The sequence below is a fragment of the Eptatretus burgeri genome, chromosome 14 (assembly GCF_056783735.1).
Source record: "Eptatretus burgeri isolate ZD-2024b chromosome 14, Ebu_testis_v1, whole genome shotgun sequence".
Classification (NCBI taxonomy): Eukaryota; Metazoa; Chordata; class Myxini; order Myxiniformes; family Myxinidae; genus Eptatretus; species Eptatretus burgeri.
In genome coordinates, this window is record NC_140974.1 from 40,146,824 (window position 1) to 40,174,050 (window position 27,227).

The 27,227-nt window shown below is 42.1% G+C and overlaps 1 protein-coding gene across 1 annotated transcript in view; it reads left to right on the forward strand.

Annotated features, from left to right (window-relative positions):
• The first annotated feature begins 1,033 nt into the window (after positions 1–1,033).
• The window catches only part of LOC147013013 (leukemia inhibitory factor receptor-like), a 55,998-nt gene continuing 29,804 nt past the window's right edge, over positions 1,034–27,227 (forward strand). Inside the window, 9 exon segments of the mRNA XM_085854448.1 lie at positions 1,034–1,215; positions 1,217–1,283; positions 4,683–4,958; positions 6,549–6,681; positions 8,697–8,851; positions 14,898–15,040; positions 15,554–15,719; positions 17,261–17,343; positions 25,011–25,233. Of these exon segments, the coding sequence (XP_085710574.1) occupies positions 1,174–1,215; positions 1,217–1,283; positions 4,683–4,958; positions 6,549–6,681; positions 8,697–8,851; positions 14,898–15,040; positions 15,554–15,719; positions 17,261–17,343; positions 25,011–25,233 (1,288 nt within the window). The 5' untranslated portion in view covers positions 1,034–1,173.

Genomic DNA, 27,227 nt, shown 5'->3' on the forward strand with positions numbered 1-27,227 from the left:
GGGGGGGGGGTTGGAAATCACTTAAAACATGTAGAAATGCAAAAAAAGAAATCGAACTTTTGTTGAAAAAAAAAGTTGCAAAATTTTTTTTTTCTCGAACAATTTTTTTTTGGGGGATGGAAATCACTTAAAACATGTAGAAATGCAAAAAAAAAATCTTTTTTGGGGAGGGGGAACAATTTTGGGGGGTTGGAAATCACTTAAAACATATAGAAATGAAAAAAATTCTTTTTTTGGGGGGGGGGAACAATTTTTTTGGGGGGTTGGAAATCACTTAAAACATGTAGAAATGCAAAAAAAAAAATTTTCTCTAACAATTTTTTTGGGGGGGTAACAATTTTTGGGGAGGGGGTTGAAAATCACTTAAAACATGTAGAAATGCAAAAAAAAAAATCTTTTTGGGGGGGGGAACAATTTTTTGGGGGGGGGGTTGGAAATCACTTAAAACATGTAGAAATGCAGAAAAGATTTTCTCAACCATATTTGTTTTGGGGGAGGGGGGACCATGTCCAAAATTTAATGGTATGATCCTTGGACCATACCTAACCCCTCCACAAAGTTTCGTCAAAATCCGTCAAGGAGTTTTTCCGTAATACTGTTCACAAACAAACAAACAGAAAGGGGTGAAAACAGTAACCTACATCCATCTTCGAAGATGGCGGAGGTTAATAACTGCCTGTGGATCACTGTATGTTGGGTGCCATTGCATTAGACCTTAGAGGTATGCGGTTTTGCAGAACTACTGTATATATATATTTAGATGACCCGGTTCCACGTGCTGTTGTAGTGGAATTCGTTCCCAATAGTGCGTGGAAAATTTCTGGAATTTCTGAGGAATATCATATCTGTACATATACACACACACACACACACACACACACACACACACACACACACACACACACACACACACACACACACACACACACACACACACACAAACTGCTGTGTCAGGAGGAGAGAACGTTTATTTTATTAAGGATTCAGTTTGTGCGATAAAAGGTCTTTCCAGATGATGGGAAGAACAGTGGAAATGACACATGACAGGGTTCCGCGAAATATCAACTTTGGATTCCAGTTGGATTCCGGAAGGTGGGATGACTGTTGTGGCAGGAAGTTGAGAATTTGTAATTTCCTTGGAACATTGGCTTTTGCTTTCATGCGAAATCAACAATGTGCACTGTACGTTCGCTGGGAGAGGAGGAAAACTTTTTCTCAAGCTGCTTGTGAGATGTACTGGAACTTGTTGAATTTAATTGCCATCGCCACTTTGTCACTTCATGGTAAGTTTTAAAGAAATGTTTCTGTGGATTTGTCGTGATAATTGTGATGGCTTTCAAAACGGGGGCTTGCACTTCGGACGATCCAACAGCTAGTGTAAAGGTGGTATACGTACCTCTAAGGTTGCTCTTCTGGTGTCTGTCTATTCTTGTCCCAACTATAAACTGTCAGATTGATACTTCGCAGGTAGGGCATTGGATCACCAAGCACACTGTCCTTCAGGTGGGCACCTTGGTGTCCCGTTTGCTGGATTTAATGGACGTTAACGATCCCAAGGTATCTTTCATTACGGGTAGGTGAGTTGACTCACTAGCCTGGAGAAATTAAAAATTCCCTCCCTGACTACTATTAGGAAGGCAAAGGCAAACCACCCAGTGTAGCCCTTTCCATGATGGGGCTGCTTTGACAGCATTGATCCTTCCTTTAGGCAAAGCACAACAGAGAGGGTGCGAGTGTGATTAAGTGCAGAATCTTCGAGGCTCATGATAGATAGAAATGTTTGTCTATTATACAAGAGGCTGTCTGTGTACAGTCAGTATCCCTCAGTTTAACTTGTATCATTGAGGACTGTATTTACTACCTCCGCCACTGCAGGTGAAGGAGGTTATGTTTTCACCCCTTTCTGTCTGTCTGTCTGTTTGTTTGTCTGTCTGTGTGAAGGATTTCTCAAAAAGTTGTGGACGGATCCGGATGAAACTTGGTTGGGTGTGTGACAAGGACGAACTGATTAGATTTTTGTGAAGATCCGGATCCGGATCCGACTAGTAGAGTTTTTAAAGTCATTCTTCACCATTGAGAGATGGGACCAAAATGATATAGTTCTGTATAGCATGATATTTCAAAAATGTATTGGGCCCGATATGTTCTCATGGATCAAGCATTACGTGGCGGAGGTATGTGCTCTACAGAGTGTCCTTCTAGTTTCTTCTGCCACCAAAGGTGTGCAGAGATTGTGTTTTCACCCATGTCTGTCTGTCTGTCTGTTTTGTCTGTGAGCAGGACATCTCAAAAAGTTATGAACGGTTTCAGATGAAAGTTGGTGTACGGGTGGGATATGTGACAAGAACGAATTTATTTGATTTTGGTGAAGATCCGGATGCAGATACGAGAATTTTTTGATTGTTAAAGTGATTCTTCACCATTGAGAGATGGGGTCAAAAAGATGCGTCGCATGACTGTAGTTTAACAAGTTATGGACGGATTTTAACAAAACTTAGTGGATGTGTTGGGTCGGTGACAAGAATAAGCCACTTCAATTTTGGTTCACGTCCAGATCCAGATCCGGCCTATCAGTGGGATACAAAACATAAACTATTCAGCCTGACGGAGGTATGCGCACTGCTGAATGCCGTTCTAGTTTCATTGCTGTTTCATCAAGACTTACCTCCACGTACATGCATTTAATCAGTACAGTGGTGGCCTTACGATGACAACAATGGCCTGTGATATCAGAGGTACGGTACTCGTACATGGTGCTAGTAATCAAATGTACTCGTAGGAATATGGTGCATTCAGGAGTGTGGTGTGGGAAAGGCAGGTTTTGATTGGGAGTAAAAATATGTGTTGGGTTTGTGGACTTAATAAGTAGATGGACGCAAATCGTCATAACATTATAGACAAGGCACCATTGTACTTTAGATATCTGTCCCAATGTCAATGGCCGAGCAATATTTTAATGTTTGGAAAGAAATAAAAACAGTGAAAGTATAACAAAACTGTGTGAACCAACTTCCTGCTATTTTGTGACAAGAGAGAGAAACTGGAAAGGTCATATCAACCAAGGATGTTGACCAAAAGAAGAAGTGTATCAATTGTAACTTCCACTTGTCATCCCTCACATGGGCATCAGCTTTTCCATCTCTCTCTCTCTCCCTCTCTCCCGTGTTCTCACTTTCCATTTTTGCTTTTCCAATTTCCTTGATGGACAACTCATTGTGCATATTAGGAGATACCCATCCTAGACGAGTATGGAGGACAGGACGGATCACAATACTCGGTTACGGTAGTTTCTTTGGATGTTTTGTGCCGCATTCAACATCCCAGTTCATATTGGTGGTGTGTCTTGGGTGCCCATGGTAGTGTTTGAGACCGGTCGCTCTAGATTGTTGGCCTTGACACATAGTGCCGGATGAGTAACATGAACAATTTGACATATTCATCGTTTCTATATTACCCCCATCAACAGATGCACGACATGGCAGGATATCTTATATGTTATTTCCGAGTTTGTGGTTTCGTGTCGCGCTATCTTCAACTTTGTTCTGCGCTCGAGTAACGTGATATTCGGCTTACATTATCTCAAAGACCATATGAGGTGCATGGTACAAAAAAAAAGTGAATAAAATGGTTCTGAAACAGTGAAATCGTATTCCACTTACTGTATTAAAGTAAAATTACTACTGATACTCTGCATCAGTTCCTTTCTCAAACACACCCACCCCAACATGTTGCGCAGAGCGTGGGTTATGCTAGTAAGTCATAAATGCTGAGTTGAAAAAACGTCTTGAAGTCATGGACTTGGTTAAATAAAGCACGTCTGGGACCCGCCCGTTGGTTTGCCGCCAAACGCTGCTGATTGTGACGTCATCGATTCACTCTTTGAAAATTCTATCTATATTCGATTTTTAGGTCATCTCTACCGAGATGACCTAATAAAGCCGGACCAAATGTCCGTCCGTCCGTCAACAATTTTTCTTTCCGATCTTGATGAAACTTAGTATGTGGGTAGAGGTCGATGAGTGTTGCACAACGATATAACTCTTGTCCGGGTTCAAGGTCACGAGGTCACGTAAGTTATAAAAATCGCCATTTTCAAAACCCATCTAGTCTGCCATTCTACAAGATATTCGGCAATTGTTTATTGATTATGATAGTAAAAAATATTATCTTGTATCTTACCTGACAGATTTTTGAATTTCCGTCCCGTTTGGCCGCCACGTAACCTGGAAGATGGTCAAAAACACCTCCCGGTACAAAGAAAACCTTTTACTTCCGATCTTGATGAAATTTGGTACGTGGGTAGAGGTCGATGAGTGATACCCAACGACATATTTTTTTCTTCCCAGATTCGAGGTCAGGGTCAAGGTCACGAAAGTTGTGAAAGTCGTCATTTTAGGAGATATCTGGCAACGGTTCATTGATTATGATAGTAAAAAAACATTATAGAGATGACCGTCACCCCCACACGGGGGTAATTTTTTTGAATCCGCTATCACCTGCGTAAATACATGGAACACATAATGTGAAGATTTCGGAAGTATGAACAGAATATGTTCAGAGAAAAGTGTGTTAGAAGTTCCAGGCTTACGCCCATTATATTATTATGATGATATGATATGATGTCACTGTATTTGTGTTCTAATTAACAAGACAATTGACTTGATGCCTTCCTTTCTTCCCAGTGGCTGGGTCCAAGAATTGTCAGCTGACACCCAATGACATAATTGCTGAAGTTGGAGGAAACCTGATGGCAACCTGTCACTACAGCACTGATGCTATTGCCGGCAACATCCAATGGAATTATAACAATACCGTGCTGTCAAACGAGGTCATCATTTACCGTAATTTAACAAGCTCCACAATCAGACTGACCAACCTGAAGCCTTCCAGGATAAATGGTGACAACCTCATTTGTCATTCGTCTTCGATGTGGTGCGGAACAATATTGTATGTTGGAGGTGAGTTGTCAGTGCAATCCACTATTACATCACACTCCTTAGCAAATCGTCGATATGCGAGCCAGTATTGCCTTGTGTCTTCTTAAAACTCCAGATTTGATTTGTTTTGTTACCTAGCAATGAAAATACACAAATGGATTGATTGATGGAATTTGCAAATAAATAATATGATTCACTTCATGCATTGCACTGAGAATACAAAATTAAATAGTTACAGCATGTCATCAGTAACTTGGTCTCCATTACTGTCTGGATTCCAGATCTCCATTATTATTATTTTTGCGGTTATTTCTCCGAAATAAACTCATCGAGTGGGTCTCGGTGAAAGGGGGTTTTACCCCAAATATTGGAATGTATTCAAAAGTTTTCTTCTCAGAAACCACCAGACAGATCCAGATCAAACTCGCCACATTGGGACCATGTCCTAACCTTAAGTCGTGCTCCTCATGGCCGTATCGCCCCTGAAAGGGGGCCACAGGCCTCCTCCCAGAAGCCCTCATCTCCAATAAAACATCTTATTCTCCACAACTACCTGAGCGATATGACCAAATTTGGTACAATGCATCAGGACAGTAAAGTCTCATGGGGTTGTGTTCTCCATCTGGATCTGCCCCCCCAAAAGAGGCTGAAAGGGGGGGGGGTTAGGGGTTCACCTCAAATTCTGGTAATTTATTGAAAAATCTTCTCAGAAACCGATTGCTAGATGCAGACCAAATTCTTCATGAAGCGTAAGGACCATGTTTTTAACCTAAATTGTGTTGTCCATGATCATACCACTTCAGGAAGGGGGGCCATGGCCCCTCCCCGCAATCCCTCATTTCCACCCATCTGTTGGGGAAATAATCATCAGTCCCCCACGGGCTATTTTATGAAATTATTATTATTATTATTATTATCTTGCTACTAAAGGGTACCCTATTATTTCTGTATTGATTATGTATTATTATTGACGCTGTATGTAATAAATGGGGTGCTCGGATGACCTGGAGGTACCCACACTCATCTCAAAGCACTCTCGCCTGGGTTGGAATCCTGACTCAGCTATACACCATCATCCTGGTGTTTCACAGTTCAGGTGATTCATCAATGTGTGTGCTGTTCCTCAGATGGATGTTAAACCGGGCATCCCATTTACCGACCTCAGTTGGTGGAAGTTAAAGATCTCACTGTGTCCTTCGCGAAGAGTCGGCGAGCTATCGCCGGCACCTTGAACAAATTCCAAATTCCTGGCCTGACTTCCTTGTCCGAGTGGTGACCCATCCAGGATTGTAACCCGAGCCAAAGAAAACTGTTTCGACAGAACCACGTTCTGAATCGAGTATGGCACTTGATCCGATCTGTTAATTCAGCATTGAAAAATAATTAAATGTTGGCATATTTAATTCTTGATCTATTTTTGCATATTTAATTTGTCGACATTTTTTTAAACACTCCTCGTTTGTCATACTTTTGCCATCGCATTTTGTCTTAAACTTACGATGAAAGTTGCTTGTACTTGTGATTACAATATGAGTGATAATTGTGAACGAGGCCACGATTTATATGCTCCACTTTCCCACGACAACTCGATGTATGCCATTGCCTCTGCAGAACGTCCGGAAACACCCAAGACCCTGAGCTGTAAAACAAGTGATCTGATCAATCTTCATTGCACTTGGGATCGTGGCGAGGACACTAACCTGCAGTTTAAAAACGAGAGCACATACCGACTGCATTTCAACGTGTAAGGATTTTGTAGGTTGTAGTTGTTGTCGGAACGCTCTTATGTTCCATGATTGTTCTCGTAGTTTGAAGTTTTAAAGTGGTTCGTTAATAAGGTTGAGTATTGTGAACCCCAAGAAAAAATGATTCAGTCCTGCAATTGCATTTTCGAACCATAAAGTAGAAAACAATGGAGTTGGTTATCTGGGAATGTTTTGCAATTTTTCTTAACTGCTGATTGTTTAACAAGCCGGGAGGCGACGATGGTTCGCGGGCATTATTGAGGAAGCCCTACCGTATAAACCTATGTCTTCCGTCAAAATTGACTAAATCAAATCGGATTTTTTTTATATGTTGTACTTATGGACATTACGCACAGCTTCGAGGAAATGAAATTGCGAGAAAAAAAAATCGAGAAAAATTAATAAATAAAAAGTTCAAGTGGGCGTGGCTCTGCCCACAATGGGCATGGGACGCCCCTCATACAAAAACACACAACTAGACCATGATATGTAGCTTGTGTCCAAGCTTCATCAAGATCGCATTTAACATCACGGAGCGATGCTCTGGAGAGAGTCACAAACAGACAGACACACAGACACAACGAAAATAGTGGTCACTGCTGGCGCCCGCGAACCAACAATGAAGTATTTCTCGTTGGAAGCCTTGCATGGATATAGATGTTATTTTTTTAATCAAGAAAAAAAGGTGGATTGATTGTAAATAATTTCAGCAAACTTTTCCTGTTGCAGTTGCACAGGATAATTGTGTGTTGCACAGAATGGGATGAGATTTCTTGTAACCTTCAGCTTGATCCTATCAGTATCAGCACTCACCGCTTCCAACCTCGCCAATTGGTGCATTCATAAGAGATTTAGAGTTAGAACTTTGAAGCACATCAATACGGCACTTTCAAAATGACGTAATCCGCCCCCAGATTGCTCGGTGAGCATGCACAGAAACCCCCATGGTGACGACGTAAATCGGGGCAGCCTGGAACGGTATTTCATGCCTCCCAGATAAGGATTGTAGAACAAAACGACGAAAAAAATACTTTTAAACAAGCCAAAAGTACGTATATGCATAGCTGTGAGAAATGGGTGTGCCTTTGCACAACGAAAAACTTGGAGAACTTCCCGATGAACTCGTCCACAAAGTTACTTTGCAAAAATTACTGACGATGTCGGGCCCCGTGAAAGGCCGAAGGTTCGAACATGTGTGCGTTCTACCCAAACCTTCGTACTTCAAACTTTGTAATGTGTTAAAGGTCATATCTGGGCCTTGTTGATGCACAGGGAAAGTTTGAAATAATGATATTTATTATTAATCATGCTTGGGGGAGAGGGGGGAAGGTGGGAGTGTGAGTTGTATGGGCTGTGAGTGCCGTTATATATATATAAGTATATATATATTTTTTGTTTGATTCTGGGGGCACAGGAGAAATTGTACTCCATTTTTGCATCTGCTGGTGAAAGGAGAAGTGTGTGTGTGTGTGTGTGTGTGTGTGTGTGTGTGTGTGTGTGTGTGTGTGTGTGTGTGTGTGTGTGTGTGTGTGTGTGTGTGTGTGTGTGTGTGTGTGTGTGTGTGTGTGTGTGTGTGTGTGTGTGTGTGTGTGGTAAATCCGTGGCCACCGCGAGCTAGCCAATTATATTACCAGGAAATGATGGGACTCCTCTCATCCAGGGATATTTATCGTATTCCTATATTTTCTGTGAGTCTGATTTCATTCAGGAACTGAACAATTATGGTCAACCATCCAAAAAATTCCACTCTATCGTCAAAATGCTGAAAATTCTGTTGAAAAGACATTTGAATCACAGACGTTGCGTGAGCAACGGCAGGTTAAAAGTGCCCAGCGAGCCGAACTGAGTCAGTGTAAACATACATACAGCGCAGGTGCACACGGCCTCTTTATCATTCATTCATCATTTCGAAAGTCACTTATTGAGGACAAATATTGCTAAATGTTGATCGAAAGAAGGCAGCGTTATACGTCGTCGTCTAATGGGTTGTGATGTATCCCTGGTTCCTTTATAGGTCAAATGGAAAGAGTGGGTCAGTGAAAGCTGCTGGCAGTTATGCTTCGTTGGGGTTACTGAAACGCAACCAGACGTACACCTTGTGGGTGGAGGTCTTTAACGCACTTGGACATCGCTCTTCAGCTCCTCTCAAACTCACACCATTGTCGGCTTGTGAGTTCGTATCCATGCCTTCGTTTAGAATCTCCTTGAGTGATAAACAAGCATGCAAGTGCAACTGACATTGGTAGTAAATGTTCACCAACCAAGGTTTGTCCATATTAATGCATTTTTTTTTAATGCCGGTCTTCTTTCATATGCAACACAACACTGTGGGTTCGCATAATTGGCTGAGGGCATGGCTGTGCCACTGATGCAGTGCCTTCTGTAGGTTAGTGCAGGAATTTGTAATTTATTCAGGGTGTTGGCGATGGCTTGCCTCCTCTTCATGAAGGACACCGTGGCATCTTTAATGTCCACAAACTAATGCCGGCAGATGGGACACCCGGTTTAACGTTAATTCGAGGGACGGCACACGCATTGATGAATCACTCTGCCTGTGAAACACCAGGATGATAGTTTGTAGCTGCGTTGGGATTCAAACTCAGGCTAGACAGCGTAGAGGCGACTGTACTCATCCCGAGAGCATCCTGCCAGCCATTTTATGCCAGTGTAGTAATGTACATGGGCAAGGCTTGTATTGGGTTCAAAACACGAAGTTAAAATAACTTTTGATGCCTTTCCATTTTGTAGGGGAAGACAAAGGCCAAATTACAATGACCCTGCATTAGTGCGCACAATATTTAAACACCACGGGTGCACTGGGGTCTGGCTGGATCCCAAATAAATTCATAGAAATTTTATTATATTTTTACATTCATTTGTTAATTTATGTGTACATGTAATTCAACAATCTAGTCAATGAATACATAGGGTATTGATCCGATATTCATCTTTTTTATAGCATTAAGAAAAGGCCAATGAAAAATATCCAAAATTATTAACTGATTTTTCTTTATTGGGTAGTCGATCCAGTCGAAAAAATACATATATATATATATATATTTTTTTTTTTTTGTTCTACCCTTATTATCAGTTTTTCCATCGATATGTCTGTCTGTCTGTCTGTTCGGTCCAGTGCTCCGTTAATACAAGAGCGATTTCGATGAAACTTGGTGGGTATGTTCATACCATGACCTAGTTGTGTGCAAATGAGAACCGTTGCTATGGACAACCCAGTTGCCGAGCAACGGGACTTTGAAATTTTTGAAAAATCATTAAAAAAATTATTTTTTCGAAAATCAAAAATCAGGCCAAGAGCGACTGTGGGCAGTACATTCAGCCATATTGTCAAAAATTTCCAGTCGGATCCTATGAAAACTGTCGGAGAAGATAGACTTTGAATGAACCCTGGTCAAAAATAATTAAAAAAAAAACGAAGTTCGTTATATCTCAGAGACTATACGTCAGATATACATGAAACTGGTATGGTAGGTTCATGGTATGTCCTAGTTATGTGTGAGAAAGAACCGTTGCTATGGACCCCTCCGTTGCCTAGCATCGGCCGAAAAACCTCTAAATGTGGGGGTATTTTAACCAAAAAACAATCTGCAGCATTAACCCTTGAAGCTCGAATCATGAATTTCCTTGTGCTTAATCCTCAGGTCATTACCTATCGAACGGGCCCATCGATAGGTAAAAGTTCTTTTTGTTAGGCGACGACCCATGTCCGCCTACCGGCTTGTTAATTTAAAGAATACTTTTTTCTCCACATAGATCTCTAATAGAGGCCAGTTTATAAATAATCTGCGTTTAAGGTGAGTCGTTTCGTCATCAAATCTGAGGCAAACAAGGAGAAACCTGAAACACTGCAATGACATTGTTGCTCTGAAAACTTCCACACCTGTCCCATCTGTCTGCCAAAGATCCTCCAAATTCATTCTGTTGCTGTGAAAAACATCTTCCAACAAAACCAGCCCCAGAAAAGCTTTCATTTCAGCAATGTCTGTCTTTTTCCCTGGCCTGCTCAGCGTATTTAATTCTTTCATCACTGATGCACATGTTTGTGTTTATCACAAATACATCTGATGTTTCTGACCTGATAGAGAGACCAAAATTCCAGACGTGTTTGTGCATTTAGCCTAAATGATTTAGGGCTGGACCTTTCAGCCCTTTTGGTTTAGAAAAACCACCACTACAACAGACCCCACAGAAGTGGATGAGACGTGATAGATGCCTTGACAAGGACAAGGCAACTTGGAGGGAGAAAGAAGATCCTAGTTTGAGAGTGCGCACTTGTGCACATAATGTTAGGCAACATAATGCTAGGCAACGGTGATGTCCATTATGTGCACAAGTGCGCACTCTCAAACTAGGATCTTCTTTCTCCCTCCAAGTTGCCTTGTCCTTGTCAAGGCAACTATCATGTCTCATCTACTTCTGTTGGGTCTGTTGTGGTGGTGGTTTTTCATCAGAATCCTCACTTTGCAGATTTACACTGGAGGTCAGAATCCTCACTTTGCAGATTTACACTGGGGATCGGAATCCTCACTTCGCAGATTTACACTGGGGATCAGAATCCTCACTTTGCAGATTTACACTGGGGATCGGAATCCTCACTTTGCAGATTTACACTGGGGATCGGAATCCTCACTTTGCAGATTTACACTGGGGATCAGAATCCTCACTTTGCAGATTTACACTGGAGGTCAGAATCCTCACTTTGCAGATTTACACTGGGGATCGGAATCCTCACTTTGCAGATTTACACTGGGGATCGGAATCCTCACTTTGCAGATTTACACTGGGGATCGGAATCCTCACTTTGCAGATTTACACTGGGGATCGGAATCCTCACTTTGCAGATTTACACTGGGGATCAGAATCCTCACTTTGCAGATTTACACTGGGAATCAGAATCCTCACTTTCCAGCCTCTTTGGACATTTGTTGCTCTCCAGCTCACTGCGGTAGATCTGAGCTAATTTAGGTGCACACTCTATCGGCATTTTCAGGAAAGTACTGTCAACTTCAATAACATCAGTGTTGTCATTTGCAGATGAGATGGTTTATTAAAAATATTGGGTCTGCAAATACCCCGGTGTGCAAACGTAGAGTTAACTAGAAAAGCATTCATTAGAGTGCATACCTCCACTACGTAAACATAATGCCTGATGCACGAGAGCATTTTTGGCCCAATGCTTTTTGAAATATGATGCTATCTATAGTTTTTGGCCTGATCTCTCAATGGTGAAGAACCACTTGAAAAATTAAATGATTCTTTTATCCAGATACAGATTCGGATCTTCAACAAAATAAAACCAATTCGTCGTGGTCACACACACACACACACACACACACACACACACACACACACACACACACACACACACACACACACACACACACACACACACACACACACACACACAACCTATCAACCAAGTTTCATCCGAATCAGTCCACAACATTCTGAGATGCCGTGATATGCTGTTTCTTAGTTTAGCCATATTTCTCAATGGTGAAGAATCACTTTAAAAATTCCAGTCGTCAGATCTGTATCTTCACCAAAGCCTAACCAGTTCATCCTTGTCCCATACCCAACCTGCCCACCAAAATTTCATCTGGATCCATCCACAACTTTTTAAGATATCCTGCACACAGACAGATAAACAGATGAACAAGAAGATGTGCAGAGCACGATACATGCAAAATCCATAAAACAAATTTAACCTGAAAATAGTTGGTGGTTGAATTCAATGACCAAATATGCAACTCCTCTTCAAATTTCAAGTCAATCGGATGAAAATTGACAATTTTAGAAATTCAGCCAATGTTGACCTTTTGGCCTATGTTGACCTCAAAAATAATTGGTGGTTGAATTCGGTGACTTGAAATGAAAATCCTCTTCAAATTTATGTCAATGAGATGAAAATTGAGGATTTTAGAAATACCTCCTTCGTTGTTGGAACTATGTTGACCTTTTGTTCGATGTTGACCTCAAAAATTATTCACTGGTTGAAGTCAGTGACATGGAATATAATTCCTCTTCAAATTTAAAATCAATCGGATGTAAATTGAGGAATTTAGAAATCTCACCTAAGTTGTTGACCTTTTGGTCGATGTTGACTTCAAAAATAATTGGTTGGTTGAAATCAGTGACCTGAAATATAAATCCTCTTCAAATTTCAAATCAATCGGATGAAAACTGAGGATTTTAGAAAAAAAAATCATCTAAATTGTTGACCTTTTGACCTTTTGACCTCAAACAATAGACTCCTTCCTTATGACAAACTCTCCCATGCGGTGAAGTTTCGTGAAGATCGGTTTAGGATTGTGACCTATAGGCAACAAACCGACAGAATAACAAGATCGACGAACCAATATACTTGAGAAATCTTCGATTTTGCAAGAAACAAACAAACAGACAGGCAGGGGTTAAACCATAACATTAAACATAAACCATAAACATAAACTATAACATTAAACATAAACCATGACATTAAACATAAACCATAAACATAAACATAAACTATAACATTAAACATAAACCATAAACATAAACTATAACATTAAACATAAACCATAAACATAAACTATAACATTAAACATAAACCATAAACATAAACATAAACTATAACATTAAACATAAACTATAACATTAAACATAAACTATAACATTAAACTTAAACCATCACATTACACATAAACATAAACCATAACATAAACATAAACATAAACTATAACATTAAACATAAACTATAACATTAAACATAAACTATAACATTAAACATAAACTATAACATTAAACATAAACTATAGCATTAAACATAAACATAAACCATAACATAAACATAAACTATAACATTAAACATAAACTATAACATTAAACATAAACATAAACCATAACATAAGCATAAACTATAACATTAGACATAAACCATAAACATAAACTATAACATTAAACATAAACATAAACTATAACATTAAACATAAACTATAACATTAAACATAAACATAAACCATAACATAAGCATAAACTATAACATTAGACATAAACCATAAACATAAACTATAACATTAAACATAAACATAAACTATAACATTAAACATAAACTATAACATTAAACATAAACATAAACCATAACATAAACATAAACTATAACATTAAACATAAACTATAACATTAAACATAAACCATAACATTAAACATAAACATAAACCATAACATAAAAAACACACCTTCGGTGCTGGAGGTAAACCTTTAATATGAAATGGGAAGAAAACAATCAGTGATGTACTTGGCTCCATATTTGGTACAAGATATAAAACTGATTCTTATTTCCTTGCCCACTTTCCTTTTCGTTTGTGTTATGTGGAGAAAAAATTAGTTGTTATACAAATTTAATACGAGTTCCATTACAATGAACGCCCATGCAAGAGGTCATTAGGCCCATCAAGCCTGCGCAATGGTTGCCAACATATGGTTGTCTGTGCTCTATTCTTTTAAATGCTGAATAGCATTTTAAAATGCAAGGAAGCAGCAGGTACCATTTTAAAAGTCTGGTTTACTTTGACTGTTTACATTTTTTTTTCCTCTCCCTGAAGAAGTGCAGACTTGGAATGATGTAGGAGTGCAAGGTTGGATTAGTTCTTATAACATCTGAGTTCAAACATTGAATGTACATTAATGATGATTGCTTATTTCTGCTAAAACATATTTTGGTGTGTTAAGGAACCAGATGTATGCTTTGTCGGTAAACCTTTATTTATTTCAACACACAAATGTTTTTGTGGGTGCTGACAAACAATGGCCTGTGTTTGAGAATGGTGACATCTAAAAGAGAGTGCAATTAAGCTGAACAACTATCCAAATATCCTTTTTTGTAGTTATGTCATAAACTGATTTACTTAGTTGGGAAAATATGTTTCCTTCCTCCACCCTGAAACCCCACTGCCCCCACTCCATCCAGTATTGTCTCTTCGGTTGTGGTCATATGTTCATGTCAAGGCAAGGTGAACAGGAGAAATGAATTACTGTTTTTCCTTTATAACACTTATACATCACTGGTGAGGAACCCGGGGGGAGGGGGGCATGGGTCCTCTCTCCTGCACGTAGCCATATACAAGTACACATGTATAGCATCTTATCCCAACTTTCTCTGCACTTCAACAGTACATAAATATTAAAGCACTGATTCCTTGCCCCATTGTCTACCCAGTCCAACCGTCCCCTCCACAGAATGTGACGATCTCACCGGGCGTGGTATTCATCAATGTGACCTGGAGGGTAGAGCATGCGGAGCTGGAGTTGCGGTGTGAGGTGTGCGCTCAGGAGACGAACAAATGGCAAAGCAAGACGGTAGTAAGTGTTTCCATTTTCTCCACTGTTTCTCCACATTCTCCACTCTTGTATTTGTAAATACCCACGATGGCTCGTTTAATTATTGTTCCCTTGTCAGGAACTTCAGTGCAAGAGGCCATATTAGGCCCATCAATCTTGCACAATGTTTGCCACCCTGTGATTGTTTGTCCATGCTCTATCCGTTTTTCAATGCTGAGCATCAAGTAAGGAAGTAACATGTACTTTTCTTTTTTTAATCCTTTTGTATTATTCTGTCAAGGTTCAAACCGCCGACTTCCCAAACTTGGAGTGCACGCTCTAACCATGACACCGCCAAGTTTGTTTTGGATCTAATTTTGTCAAAACTTGTTTAAAACATCCTGAGTTTGCTTTGCATGCTCTACCAGGCAAAAGTACTGAAAAAAACAAATGTGATGATATAAATTAAACTTGTGCTTTTTATGTGAAACTGATTTGCCTGCATATTATAATTTAGTACTTCTTCTTGTTGTTCTTTTTCTTCATCATTTGCAGGTTAGATTGCAGGCATTTCCACTGAAACCACAGCTCAGCATGGGAACAACAGTGGAAGCACTGATTCCTTACACTCCGTATGATGTCAGTGTGAGATGTCGTCATAATACAGATGGGCAGTGGAGTTCGTGGAGTAACGTGAAACCCACACAGACCAAGGAAGGTGGTAAGTCAACAAAGTCTAAACTCACATAATTGCCTGAGGCTGAAAAGAAACTCAGAAGAAGCACACATCATACAACAACAACATGCTCTGACATATATGTTAGACCAGAGGATGTGTTCCAAGACTACACGCAATGCTTTTCCACCATTGTTGATGCCAGAAAATATTTACTAATGTATTTCCCAATTTATTGCTCTTTTGGCTTCCATTATCTCCACGGAACTTCACGTGCCAAAGCACTTTTGTGTTTGATGAATATTAATATAAATATGAGTTTCCTTACAAGAAACCTCAACACAGGTGGAGGCCATTAGGCCCATCTAGCCCGCACAGTGGTTGCCAACCTGCGGTTGTTTTTCCTTGTGCTCTCCTTTAAATTCTGAGCGTCAAGCAAGGAAGCAGCACATGCCATTTTTAAAGTCTTTGGTATGACTCGGCCAGGGTTCGAACCGCAGACCTCACAGACTCAGAATGGATGGTCGAACCATTACACCACTGAGTCTGGTTAAAGTTACACCATTGGTCTTCTGGAAACTTAGAGGAAAATCAAATTTCCAGAAGTAGAGCAATTATCACAGAGATACAGGTATATGCCTGGTGTTGGCTTAATGGTTAGAGTGGTGGGCTTGGGATCCTCGGATCCTGAATTCAAATCCCGCTCAGCTATTGAATTAATACCAGGTGGGGTTGACTCTGCATGCCATCTTTCTGAGGTTGGAAAAATGAGTGCCAGCTTGCTGGTATCCTGTGTCGGAGTGGTGACCCGTCCACGATTGTGCCCAATAGCCAAGTAGACTTCTTAGGCAGCACCAACACTCTGCACAGAGTATGGTCCTAATGGATGGATGGATAGTTGGATGGATGGATGGAAGGCTGGTATACATTTTACAGCTTTTATTGTCACATTGGCCAATTTGCAGACTTTATTTAGTTGCATTGACCAATAGGAGATACTTCATTGTCACACTGAACAATGATAGGCCTTGAATCGTTTCCCTGATTGGCTAATGATGGTGAATTCGTCCCCAGTTAAAATATGTTTCTAATACACAACCAGGAAAGGCTGGTGGACTAAATGCCAACGTTTATTTTTAAATTGTGTATTTATTTGTTAAAAAATTGTGCAAATGTAGGTCAGGGGGGGCATCTATCTATGTACGTGCACACTTTGACGGGCGAGGGAGGGTGAGGGGGTGTAATTTGAGCAAAGTATGACGAAGCTGAATGTATGGATCGATAGTAGGGAAAAAAAGATGAAGATGAGGTTCTTACCAAAACTTTCTTCCACAAAAAATTGTTTGCACTCCCTGCCAGTTGAAGAAGACCTCAAATCTTTGTCAATGTCAAGAGAGAATATCACCTCGTCAGCAAAGTGTTTGGCTTTCTTCTGGGTTGGACCTCATCTGTTTGGATTTTGGAATTTGTTCTTTGGTATACAGTATTATGAGCAAGTAGAAGTGAGGCTTTAAATGAAATTGAAATACGCGTCAAAGGAAATATTGAGTGATTGATGACAGATATGCTTTGTTCTGTATTTCCAGCACCATCCAAGGCACCGTCATTGTGGAGAAATTTCATACGAACAGAAAAGACTAACAACACGAGCATAATGCTCGTATGGAAGGTGAGAACGTTGGTCGTTTTGGATCTTCATGTCCTTCGTCCCCGGGGTTGACTCTCAAGCACAGCAGTTTTATCTCATTTATTGCCATACGTGTTACATGTATGTTAAATGTCTGCATTCATAATTTGGAGAAGTGTTAACAAGACTCGGTGGTGTTATGCTTAGAGTGTCTGCTCCGAGTCTGGGAGGTTGGCGTTTCAAATCCCGGTTGAGTCGTGCCAAAGACTTTAAAAAATTTGTACGTGCTGCTGCTTTGCTTGAGGTTCAGCATTTAAAAGGACAAGAGCATGGACAACTAGAAGGGAACTTGGTAGAGAGCATACCTCCACCAGGCTGATTAATTAGTTTATGCTTTGTATCCCTCTGATAGGCCGGATCTGGATTTGGACCTGAACTAAAATTTAATCGGCTTGTTCTTGTCACCTAACACCAACTCACCACGAAGTTTTGTCCGAATCCGTCCTCAACTTTTTGAGATCTCCTGCTATATGTCGTTTTAGCCCCATCACTCAATGGTGAAGAATCACTTTAAAAATTCTTGGATCCAGATCCGGATTCGGATCTTCACCAAATTTGAATCAATTCTTCCATGTTGCATACCCAACCGGCCTACTAAGTTTCGTTCCGAATCCGTCCACAACGTTTTGAGATATTTTGTTTACCAACAAACAAACAGACAAGCCGGTAGGCAACATGGGTGGTCGCTACATAATTGCATACCAGTCATAGTTTTTGACCGATCGGGCTGAATTTTTTTTAAAAAAAGAGGTTGATTATAGTGCGCATAAAAGCGCAGAAGCCGAATTTTGATTTTCAAAAATATATATATATATAAATATTTTTCGGATTTTTTTTCAAAAATTTCAAAGTCCCGTTAATAGGCAACGGTGGCGTCCACAGCAACGGTGCTCAAAAGCGTAAAACTAGATCCTGGTATGAACCTACCAGTCAAGTTTCATCAAAATCGGTTGATTCCTCTGGCCTCCAGAGCTGTCCATTACATACATACAGACAGACAGATGGAAAACCTGAGAATAACGGTAGTCTAGCGACCACCCAACAGACAGACGGGTAAAAACATAACCTCCATCCACCTTCCGTGGCGGAGGTGATAACCATAGGCTGGCATCCATGGGGAGGAGGAAACTGGTTCTTGGGAAATGCCTCACTGAGAAAAGCAGTGCCATTGCTGTGGCGTCGCGAGTACCCAGAGTGGCCTTGCTAAATGACAGCATTTACCCCAAGCTCAGTAGCAGTATTTGTTTCATCTGACAGTCCTGCATTGTCTCATATATTTGGCATGGATACGGTATGGCGATATAGTCTTCTACTGAAAGCTGCCAGACTTTTTCCAGTGCCAAGCCACAATGTATGTCCTTTCTGCTATGCTTAGCAATCAAAGATATAGGGTTTTACTCAGGGAGCAAACAAGCTCCATCAGGACTCTGAATGATGGTCTTCCCCAAGGGAATGTCTTAGCTCCAATCTTCTTCAACATATATGTGAGTGACATGCCTTGTACCACCTCCAGAAAGTTTGCCCATGCAGATGATATTGCCTTTGCTACCCAAGCATTCAACGTTGAAGACCTCAGCAGTACCCTGTCCCAGGACTTAAAAGTAATGGAGCAATACTTCATCTACTGGCGCCTCTGCCCAAACCCAACGAAGGCTGCAGTCACTGCTTTCCATCTCCATAACCGACTGGCTAACAGCAAACTCCAGGTTTCCTTTTGCGGAAAACCAGTCAGGATGGAACCGTTCTCAAAATACCTCGGAGTCACCCTTGATCGTGGCCTCACGTTTCATGAACACCGACAACGAGTCACAGAAAAGATCAAGAACAGAGTAAACATCATCTGGAAACGAGCAGGCACGAGCTGGGGATCAACTGCACGCGCTCTTCACACTGCTAGCCTTGCTCTTGTTTACCCTGCAGCGGAATACCGCTCTTCTGTTTGGGCAGAGAGCAGCCACACAAAACACTTTGTCATTGTCTTGAAAACACCGATGCGGATGATCAGCGGTACTCTGAAATCAACACCCGTACAGTGGCTCCCAGTCCTGTCTCACATCCCACCCCTGATGTGTGCCGGAAGGCAAGAATGCTGTGGGAGTTTGACTGCATCAAAGGCAACCGAGAGCTTCCAATCCATGAAGACCTGCAGAATCTACCAAATATGTGACTCGAGTCACGCAAACCTTTCCGGGGCTCTGCAAATGTTTTGAGTGATGTGGGGTTGAACACAAAATAAAAGTGGAACAATCTCTGGACAGACGACAACATTGCGAACAAAGAACTGGTGAGTGATGTGAAAAAAAAAAACCTCCAGGTTCGGACCTCCCTCGGAAACGGTGGTCTGTACTTAACTGGATCCGTACTCTCCACGCAACGACATCACACCACCTCCACAAATGGGATTCCAAATACAGCCCAGCATGTGACCGTGTTCACCCAGATCAGACTACTTCATCGCGTTGTGATTGAGTGTCACCTACAGGAATTTTTTGAAAGATTTGGGGAAATCCACGTAACAGACGGTGCTGTGACTTGGCAGTCCAACTCAGACATAGATCTGTGAGCTGTAATTTGTCATACGCAAAAATTGGATGATTCGTCGAAATACAGCACACGTGTGTAAGATGTGTTTGTGCCATGTGGCAGCTCCACGACGAGCCTTCGATACTTAATTTTTATTATCATTTTTTTATTTTTGAAGGGGCTGCCAGGATGTCATCGAGAGACACGTACTTGCCTCGAAGTTGTCTCGCCTGGGTTTGAATCCCGACCCAACTATAAAGTATCATTCCAGTGTTTCGCAGACAGGGTGATTCATCAATGTGTCTCACATGGACGTTTAAACGGGCGTCCAGTCTGCTAGCATTTGTTGGTGGATTCAAAAGATCCTACGCTGTCTTTCGCAAGGGAGTAGGTGAGCTATCGCCGGCGCTTTGAACAAATTGCAAATTCCTGCCCGAACTGCTGCTGCGAAGGCAATGGCAAGCCACCCAGTGTAACCTTTGGCAATCGACTGTTTTTGGCAGCACCGATGCTCTGTAAGAATTTAGCAAATTAGAATCAGAAGTGTTCCACAAACAACGGTTTCCCACCCCTCCCCCCCTCCAGCTCCAACCGCAAATTATTAACCTCCATCCATCTTCGAAGATGGATGGTGGTTACTGTTTTCACCCGTCTGTTTGTTAGTTAGTTTGTTTGTTTGTGAACAGTATTACGGAAAAACTCCTCGACGGATTTCGACGAAACTTGGTGGAGGGGTTAGGTATGGTCCTAGGATCATGCCATTAAATTTTGGACTTGGTCCCCCCCCCAAAAAAAAAATTGTTAGAGATTTTTTTTTTTTTTTGCATTTCTACGTTTTAAGTGATTTCCAACCCCCCCCCCAAATCTTTTTTTTGCATTTCTACATGTTTTAAGTGATTTCCAACCCCCCAAAAAATTGTTACCCCCCCCCCAAAAAAAAATTGTGAGAGAAAAAATTTTTTTTTTTGCATTTCTACATGTTTTAAGTGATTTCCACCCCCCAAAAAATTTTTAGAGAAAAAGATTGTTTTTTTGCATTTCTACATGTTTTCAGTGATTTCCAACCCCCCCAAAAAAAAAATTTGTTAGAGAAAAAAAAATTTTTTTCAACAAAATTTGGATTTCTTTTTTTTTGCATTTCTACATGCTTTAAGTGATTTTCCAACCCCCCCCCCCCCAAAAAAAAATGTTGGAGAAAAGAACTATAACTGTCAGCACTGTTGACATCATATTCAATGAATAAGCACCAAATATGGAGTCAAGGTTCACTTGAGTGACCCAGCAGTATTGGCGGCAGAGGTTTTGCACTCTCCCGAGTGCTCCCCCTCTAGTTATTTAATATTTTGTTTGAAATTCACAATAAACAAATTTAGTCCGACCAGCTGTCTTCTGTCATTTGATGAATTATAATTATTATCAATTTTTTAACCTGATATTTGTCAATGACTAATTAAGGATGTATGACTAATACTTACCAAACCTGAACAGCTTCAAATGGAATTTTAAAAGAGGCCTCAAATGGAACACTGCAACTACAACTACTTCTACTAGCCCCAACAGCCCCAATTATCACCACCTTCCGAAGTCAGCTGGGAAAGCTTTTGGCCATGGTCGGTTTCTCCAGGCGAGGCCTGATATTCAACTGAAGGTGGCATGAATTTGGGATTTGTTTTGTGGTGCAGCCATAACTCGCCCACTCTTCGCAAAGACACGGTGGGATCTTTAATGTTCACCAACTAAATCGAGCAAACGGGACACCCAGGTCGATGCCATGGACGGTACACTTTGCAATGCAAGTTCCTTCCAGTGAAGCACAATTCCTGACAGTTAATAGACGTGAAGGACACATTGTACGCCGTGCTTGATCAGTGCCCCAGGCGAGATACTCTTCCAGTCTTGGTTGATTTCATTGCATCGACTGGAACTGATAGTGATGGTTATGGGACATGTTTTTGTCTCCATGGGTCAAGAACTATGAACCAGAATAGCACTAAGTTCCTTGACTTTTCAAGAAGTCGTGGACTTAGGGTGGCTGGTTCATGGTTTCAGCGCCCACAAGCTCATCGCTGGACTCGGTATTCCAATGCTGGCGGTGTGGCAAAGGAGATTGACCATGTCCTCATTGATGGTCGCTGGAGGATGATGCAGAACTGCAGGGTCTACCGGAGTGCTCAGTTCCTCAATACTGACCACAGGCTTGTTGTAGCAAATGTGGTTACAGCTTAAATCCAGGAGAATGGTACCATCCCAGCCTAGGCTGGATGTTGGCAAACTCAAGGTTGAGAGGGTAGCTGAGGAGCTTGCGAACAAGTTGAGTGGAGATTTGGGGGGTCTGGGTGCTTTGGGGGTCCTGAACAGTTGTGGAGTGCCTTCAAGACCGCCGACTTTTATGTTGCCGGTGGATGTCTTGGAACTCAATAAAGGGCGAAGGAGAATTTTGTTTCGAGAGAGACACTGGATACCATTGCCCAGAGTCGCAGGGCCAGGATTAATGGCACAGCTCAGCTGTTCAGGGAGCTGAGGCGTAAAACTGTACGTGCGCTAAGGGTGGACAAGGAGGCCTATGCATGAGGAAAGTGTCAGGGGGTAGAGTATCACCTGTGGTCAAGTGATTCTCATTCTGCTTACAGGGGAATTTCGCGCATTGCATTCCTCCAAGTTCGTTCCTCGGTGTACTGCAGTTAAAGCGGAGGGTGGTGAGCTCTTGACAACGGAGTGAAGGCCCCGCTGGGGCGGTTACTTTGAGCGGCTGTTACAGGCTGATCCACCAGCTGTCGAGTTGGAGGTCAGGGGTGTTGCTTTTTCCTGATTGCTGACCCTCCAATCAACTATGATCCATCTTCGTTTGTGGAAACACGGGCTGCGGTGAACCGGTTGAAATGGGGTGAAGCTCCAGGGATCTGTCGCATCCATGCTGAACTTCTCACGGCTGGTGGAAATGCTGCACTTGTGTCGTTGCATGCAGTTTTGTGCTCTGCCTGGAACACAGGCATCATCCCAACTGATTGGAAGAGGGGCCTTGTTGTCCCTCTCTGGAAAGGGAAGGGTGATCGCCAAGACTGCAACAACTACCGAGGGGTGACGCTGCTCTCAGTGCCGGGCAAGGTCTTTGCTCGGATAATTCTCGATATGATTTGCCACCATCTGTTTGTGCACCAGCGTCCGGAGCAGTCAGACTTTACACCAAAGAGGTCAACGATTGACCGTATCCTTGCCCTTTGTGTCCTCACCGAATGCAGACGAGAGTTTCGGCAGGGGCTGCTTGCAGCCTATGTTGATCTCTGTAAAGCATTTGATTCAGTGAATCGGGATGTCCTCTGGAGGATTCTTGGTCTTCGTGGGGTGCCACCGAAACTGATCGATCTGATGTCTGAACTCTACTCTGGTACTGAGAGTGCTGTGAAGTGTGGTGATTCCATCTCTAACTTATTTCCAGTTGTTACTGGGGTTCATCAGGGGTGTGTACTGGCCCCCACACTTTTCAGCACTTGCATGCACTGGATTCTGGGGAGGATGTCAGAGAGATCAAGCTGTGGTGCATCACTTGGGAATGTCAACATCTCTGACCTTAATTTTGCAGATGCAGTTATCTTTGCAGAGACTCTAGATATCCTTTTGGGGGCCCTCGAGGTGCTGAATGAGGAGTCAGAGCCGCTGGGATTACGGGTTTCCTGGGTCAAAACTAAGATCCAGGCTTTCAATGACATCTTGAATGCTGTTATCCTGTCTGTTCCTGTTTGTGGTGAGGATGTTGAGGTCACGGAGAGATTCACTTCCCTTGGCAGTAAGCCAGAGGTCAATAGATTTGTGGGTCAGGCCTGGGGAGTCGAGCATTCACTGGATCATGGGGTGTGGCGCTGCTGGTACCTGTGCAGGAGGACAAAAGTCTAAGTCTTCAGGTCCTTGGTGCTTCCTGTCTTGCTCTACGGATGTTAGACTTGGACTCTGACCAGGGATCGCAGACGGAGACTTAATTCCTTTGGTACCAGGTCTCTTTGGAGAATCCTTGGCTATCGCTGGTCGGACTTTGTGTCCAACGAGCGGTTGCTGAGAGAGACTCAAATGAGCTTTGTTAACTGCATAGTCCGTGAGTGTCAGCTGCGGCTGTATGGATATGTGGCTCGTTTTCCTGATGCTGATCCTGCTCGCCAGATTCTCTCAGCGAGGGAGCCTCGTCGGTGAAGGATGCCAACGGGCCGACCACATGCCTCGTGGTTGCAGCAGATTGATCAGCATCTCAATGAGATGGGGATGGGCCAGGCATCTGCCTGGGAGATGGCAAGACGGAGGCCCCTGGAGTACCGGTGGAAAGTCACTGCAGTGACTTGCTGCTCCAGTGCATGCTCCCATACCTGACCTGACCAGTTGGGTCACGAATCAAACCTACACGAGATGGCTTAAAGGTAACTGTGCTGCCTCTGCACCATCCTATCAGAACCACGGAGGATTTTTTTTTGTGAATCCAGAGTCTCGGCTTGTGTTGTATCTGGAATATAGAACAGACCAGGGATGTGTTCCATTACCAATGAGCTTGCTATTGCTTGCCAAACTGGCTGTTTCTTATCAACTATGTCGTTGGAGTGCTTGCTTGAGTGCTTAAGCCTCTTGGCGAGCACTCTACATGAAACTTGGTAACTGAACAAACCCCACGATCTAACACTGTAACAGTGGAAATGTGGGCAGAGGGGAGAAGGACACTAACAGCCAGGTAGAAGGACAAAAGAGAGGGAGACTTGAAGGGATAAGGAGGGGGAGGGGGGAGAGAGAATGAGTATTGAAACTGGATTTTTGGAGTTTTACCATATGGAGGTGACTGACAAATCACGTGTACGCTGCAGAAACTGGGGGGGGGGGCGAGGGGGTGAGCATGAGATGGGATGAATGACAAAGACTTTTATTAAGAGTTTTCCTTTTATTCCTTCCCTCTTCTGACAGTATAACAGCCTGGCTGAAGTGTTTTAATATATGTTTTACATTTTCTTTTCTTTTCTTTTCGGCTCAGCAACATTTTATTGAAATCTATTTCTTTTCAAATATGAATGAACTTGGAAATTGGAGGAATTAGAATTTGCTTACAGTACAAATGGCAATCCTATCATGTTGCTTGCCTCGTTGTTCTCCTCCAGCCCCTGAAGCAGGCCGAGGCTCATGGCTTGGTTCATTCCTACCACCTACATCTGAGCACTGGTACAGCTGGGTCTGTGCCCAAGAAAGTAACTCTCAATGCAAATGAGACGACCTTTCTCCTGAAGTATGGAGGGCTCAGAGCAGAGCTCAGGGCAGAAACCAGCGGTGGCCTTTCACCCCCTTCATCACTCTTCATCCCAGTCATAGACCCAACAGATTCCAGTAAGCCATTTAACTTTGTTTGTATAAAAGGAACCGTGTCTGTGTGTCATGCTTTTTTGCACTCAGGAAGAAAGAAATTTTGAACTTGTCTTTGAGATCGAACCACATCTGCTGGCTTACGAGTCAGCAACTTTAACCGCTCGGCCACCACTTTTACACCATAAATATCGGTTTTTAAAATTATTATAAATAATCCCTACTTACAGATGGAAAGAAAGAACCCACAAACAGACCCTTTGTGATATGTATATATATATATATATATATATATATATATATATATATATATATATATATATATATATATATATATATATTTATATTGATAAACAAAGAAATATAAAAGTACAACCAAATTGGTCGGTAGGCGACACGGGTGGTCGCTACATAATTGCATACTAGTCATACAGTTTTTGACGGACCGGGCTGAAAATTTTTGACAAAGAGGTTGATTATCGTGCGCATAAAAGCGCGGAGGCCGATTTTTGATTTTCGAAAAAAAAATTTTGGGGGATTTTTCAAAAATTTCAAAGTCCCATTGCTAGGCAACGGTGGTGTCCATAGCAACGGTGCTCAAAGGCATACAACTAGATCCTGGTATGAACCTACCAGTCAAATTTCATCAAAATCGGTTGACTCCTCTGGCCTCCAGAGTTGTCCATTACATACAAACAGACAGACGGAAAACCTGAGAATAACGGAAGTCTCGCGACCACCCAACAATTTTCAGAGCAGTCCGAGTTTCACAGGAGGGTTCGACATGGCACTGGGGAGATGTTTAACACGCAACATTGTTTATCAGGAGATCATAAACTAACTGTTGCAATCATCTCTCGTGTTTCCTATCAACCTGTTTCTTTACCTACCATATCCCTACACCCCATATATCCCCTATCTTACCATATATCTTTTACCCTCCCTTTTTACCCATAAGTAGTTTTACCCATAATTTGCACATAAGTGGTTGTTAAATATCCTGATAATCAATAAAGCTACAGATAATGGCAATGTATGTGACGTCATAATACGGTGCATGGATGACACGATTGATGCGGGTACATGGATCGTAATAGGAGTATGTTCAGTTGACGATGGTAGTTTTTGTTTAGAATGAGTGCGTGAGGCAAGACTTTGCGCTCCACCAAGTGCCGTTCTAGTTTTACCTTGTTCGGTTCTCCAGTCAGTGGAGTTTTAGTTTTAATTGAAAATTTTATCCTTTTGAGTACAAAGACTTCCGTCTGTTTTCACAATTCACAGCCTGATTAGCACTAATCCACCACTGAACCATTCGTGAATCCAAGACTAATCAAAAACATGTGCTTTAATCAACGATATTTATATAATCCTGGACTGGTGTAGTTGGCTTGAGCGAGAAAATGGTTGGATTGCTTGTTGGAGTGTTTTATCATTGAACACCTTTCCAAGTACATAACGATATGTTGAATCGTGCAAGCGTGCAGTGGAATTCCGAGAAGATACAATATCTGCTTTGTTTCAGCACAGATTCAACCTGATTCACAAATTGACATTGTCTGCAACACGTGTAACTCGAAAGCTTCAACGGAAACTTCATGATGGGTCTTGTGTTCAGTCCTGTGTAAACTTGTCATGCTCTGTGCCATTGGTTCCTTTCTTCAATTCTTCTTGGAGACAAGTTCAGTTGCTTTTCCCCCCTCTACACAATGTATTGTTGTGGAGCCGGGCGTCAGTTGTGAGCACGACCGCTAGGTGCAGCAGTACGGTCGACTCCACCGAACACCCGGAAACTCCGAAAGGTACGGGTCCGTTACAGGACCATGAATCGTCAATAAATCAACCAGGTGGGACAGGGTTATCTGCCAAACTTCAAAATACCAAGAGGCCCACGTGGCGAGCTACCGAGGATTCACACCCTCGACGGCACTCGTACGGGACGAGCCGTATGCGTGCTCAACCCGTGCGTACCCCGAGCGGATGGTTACCGAGGTCTCATTGGTCCAAATGTACACTTTGCC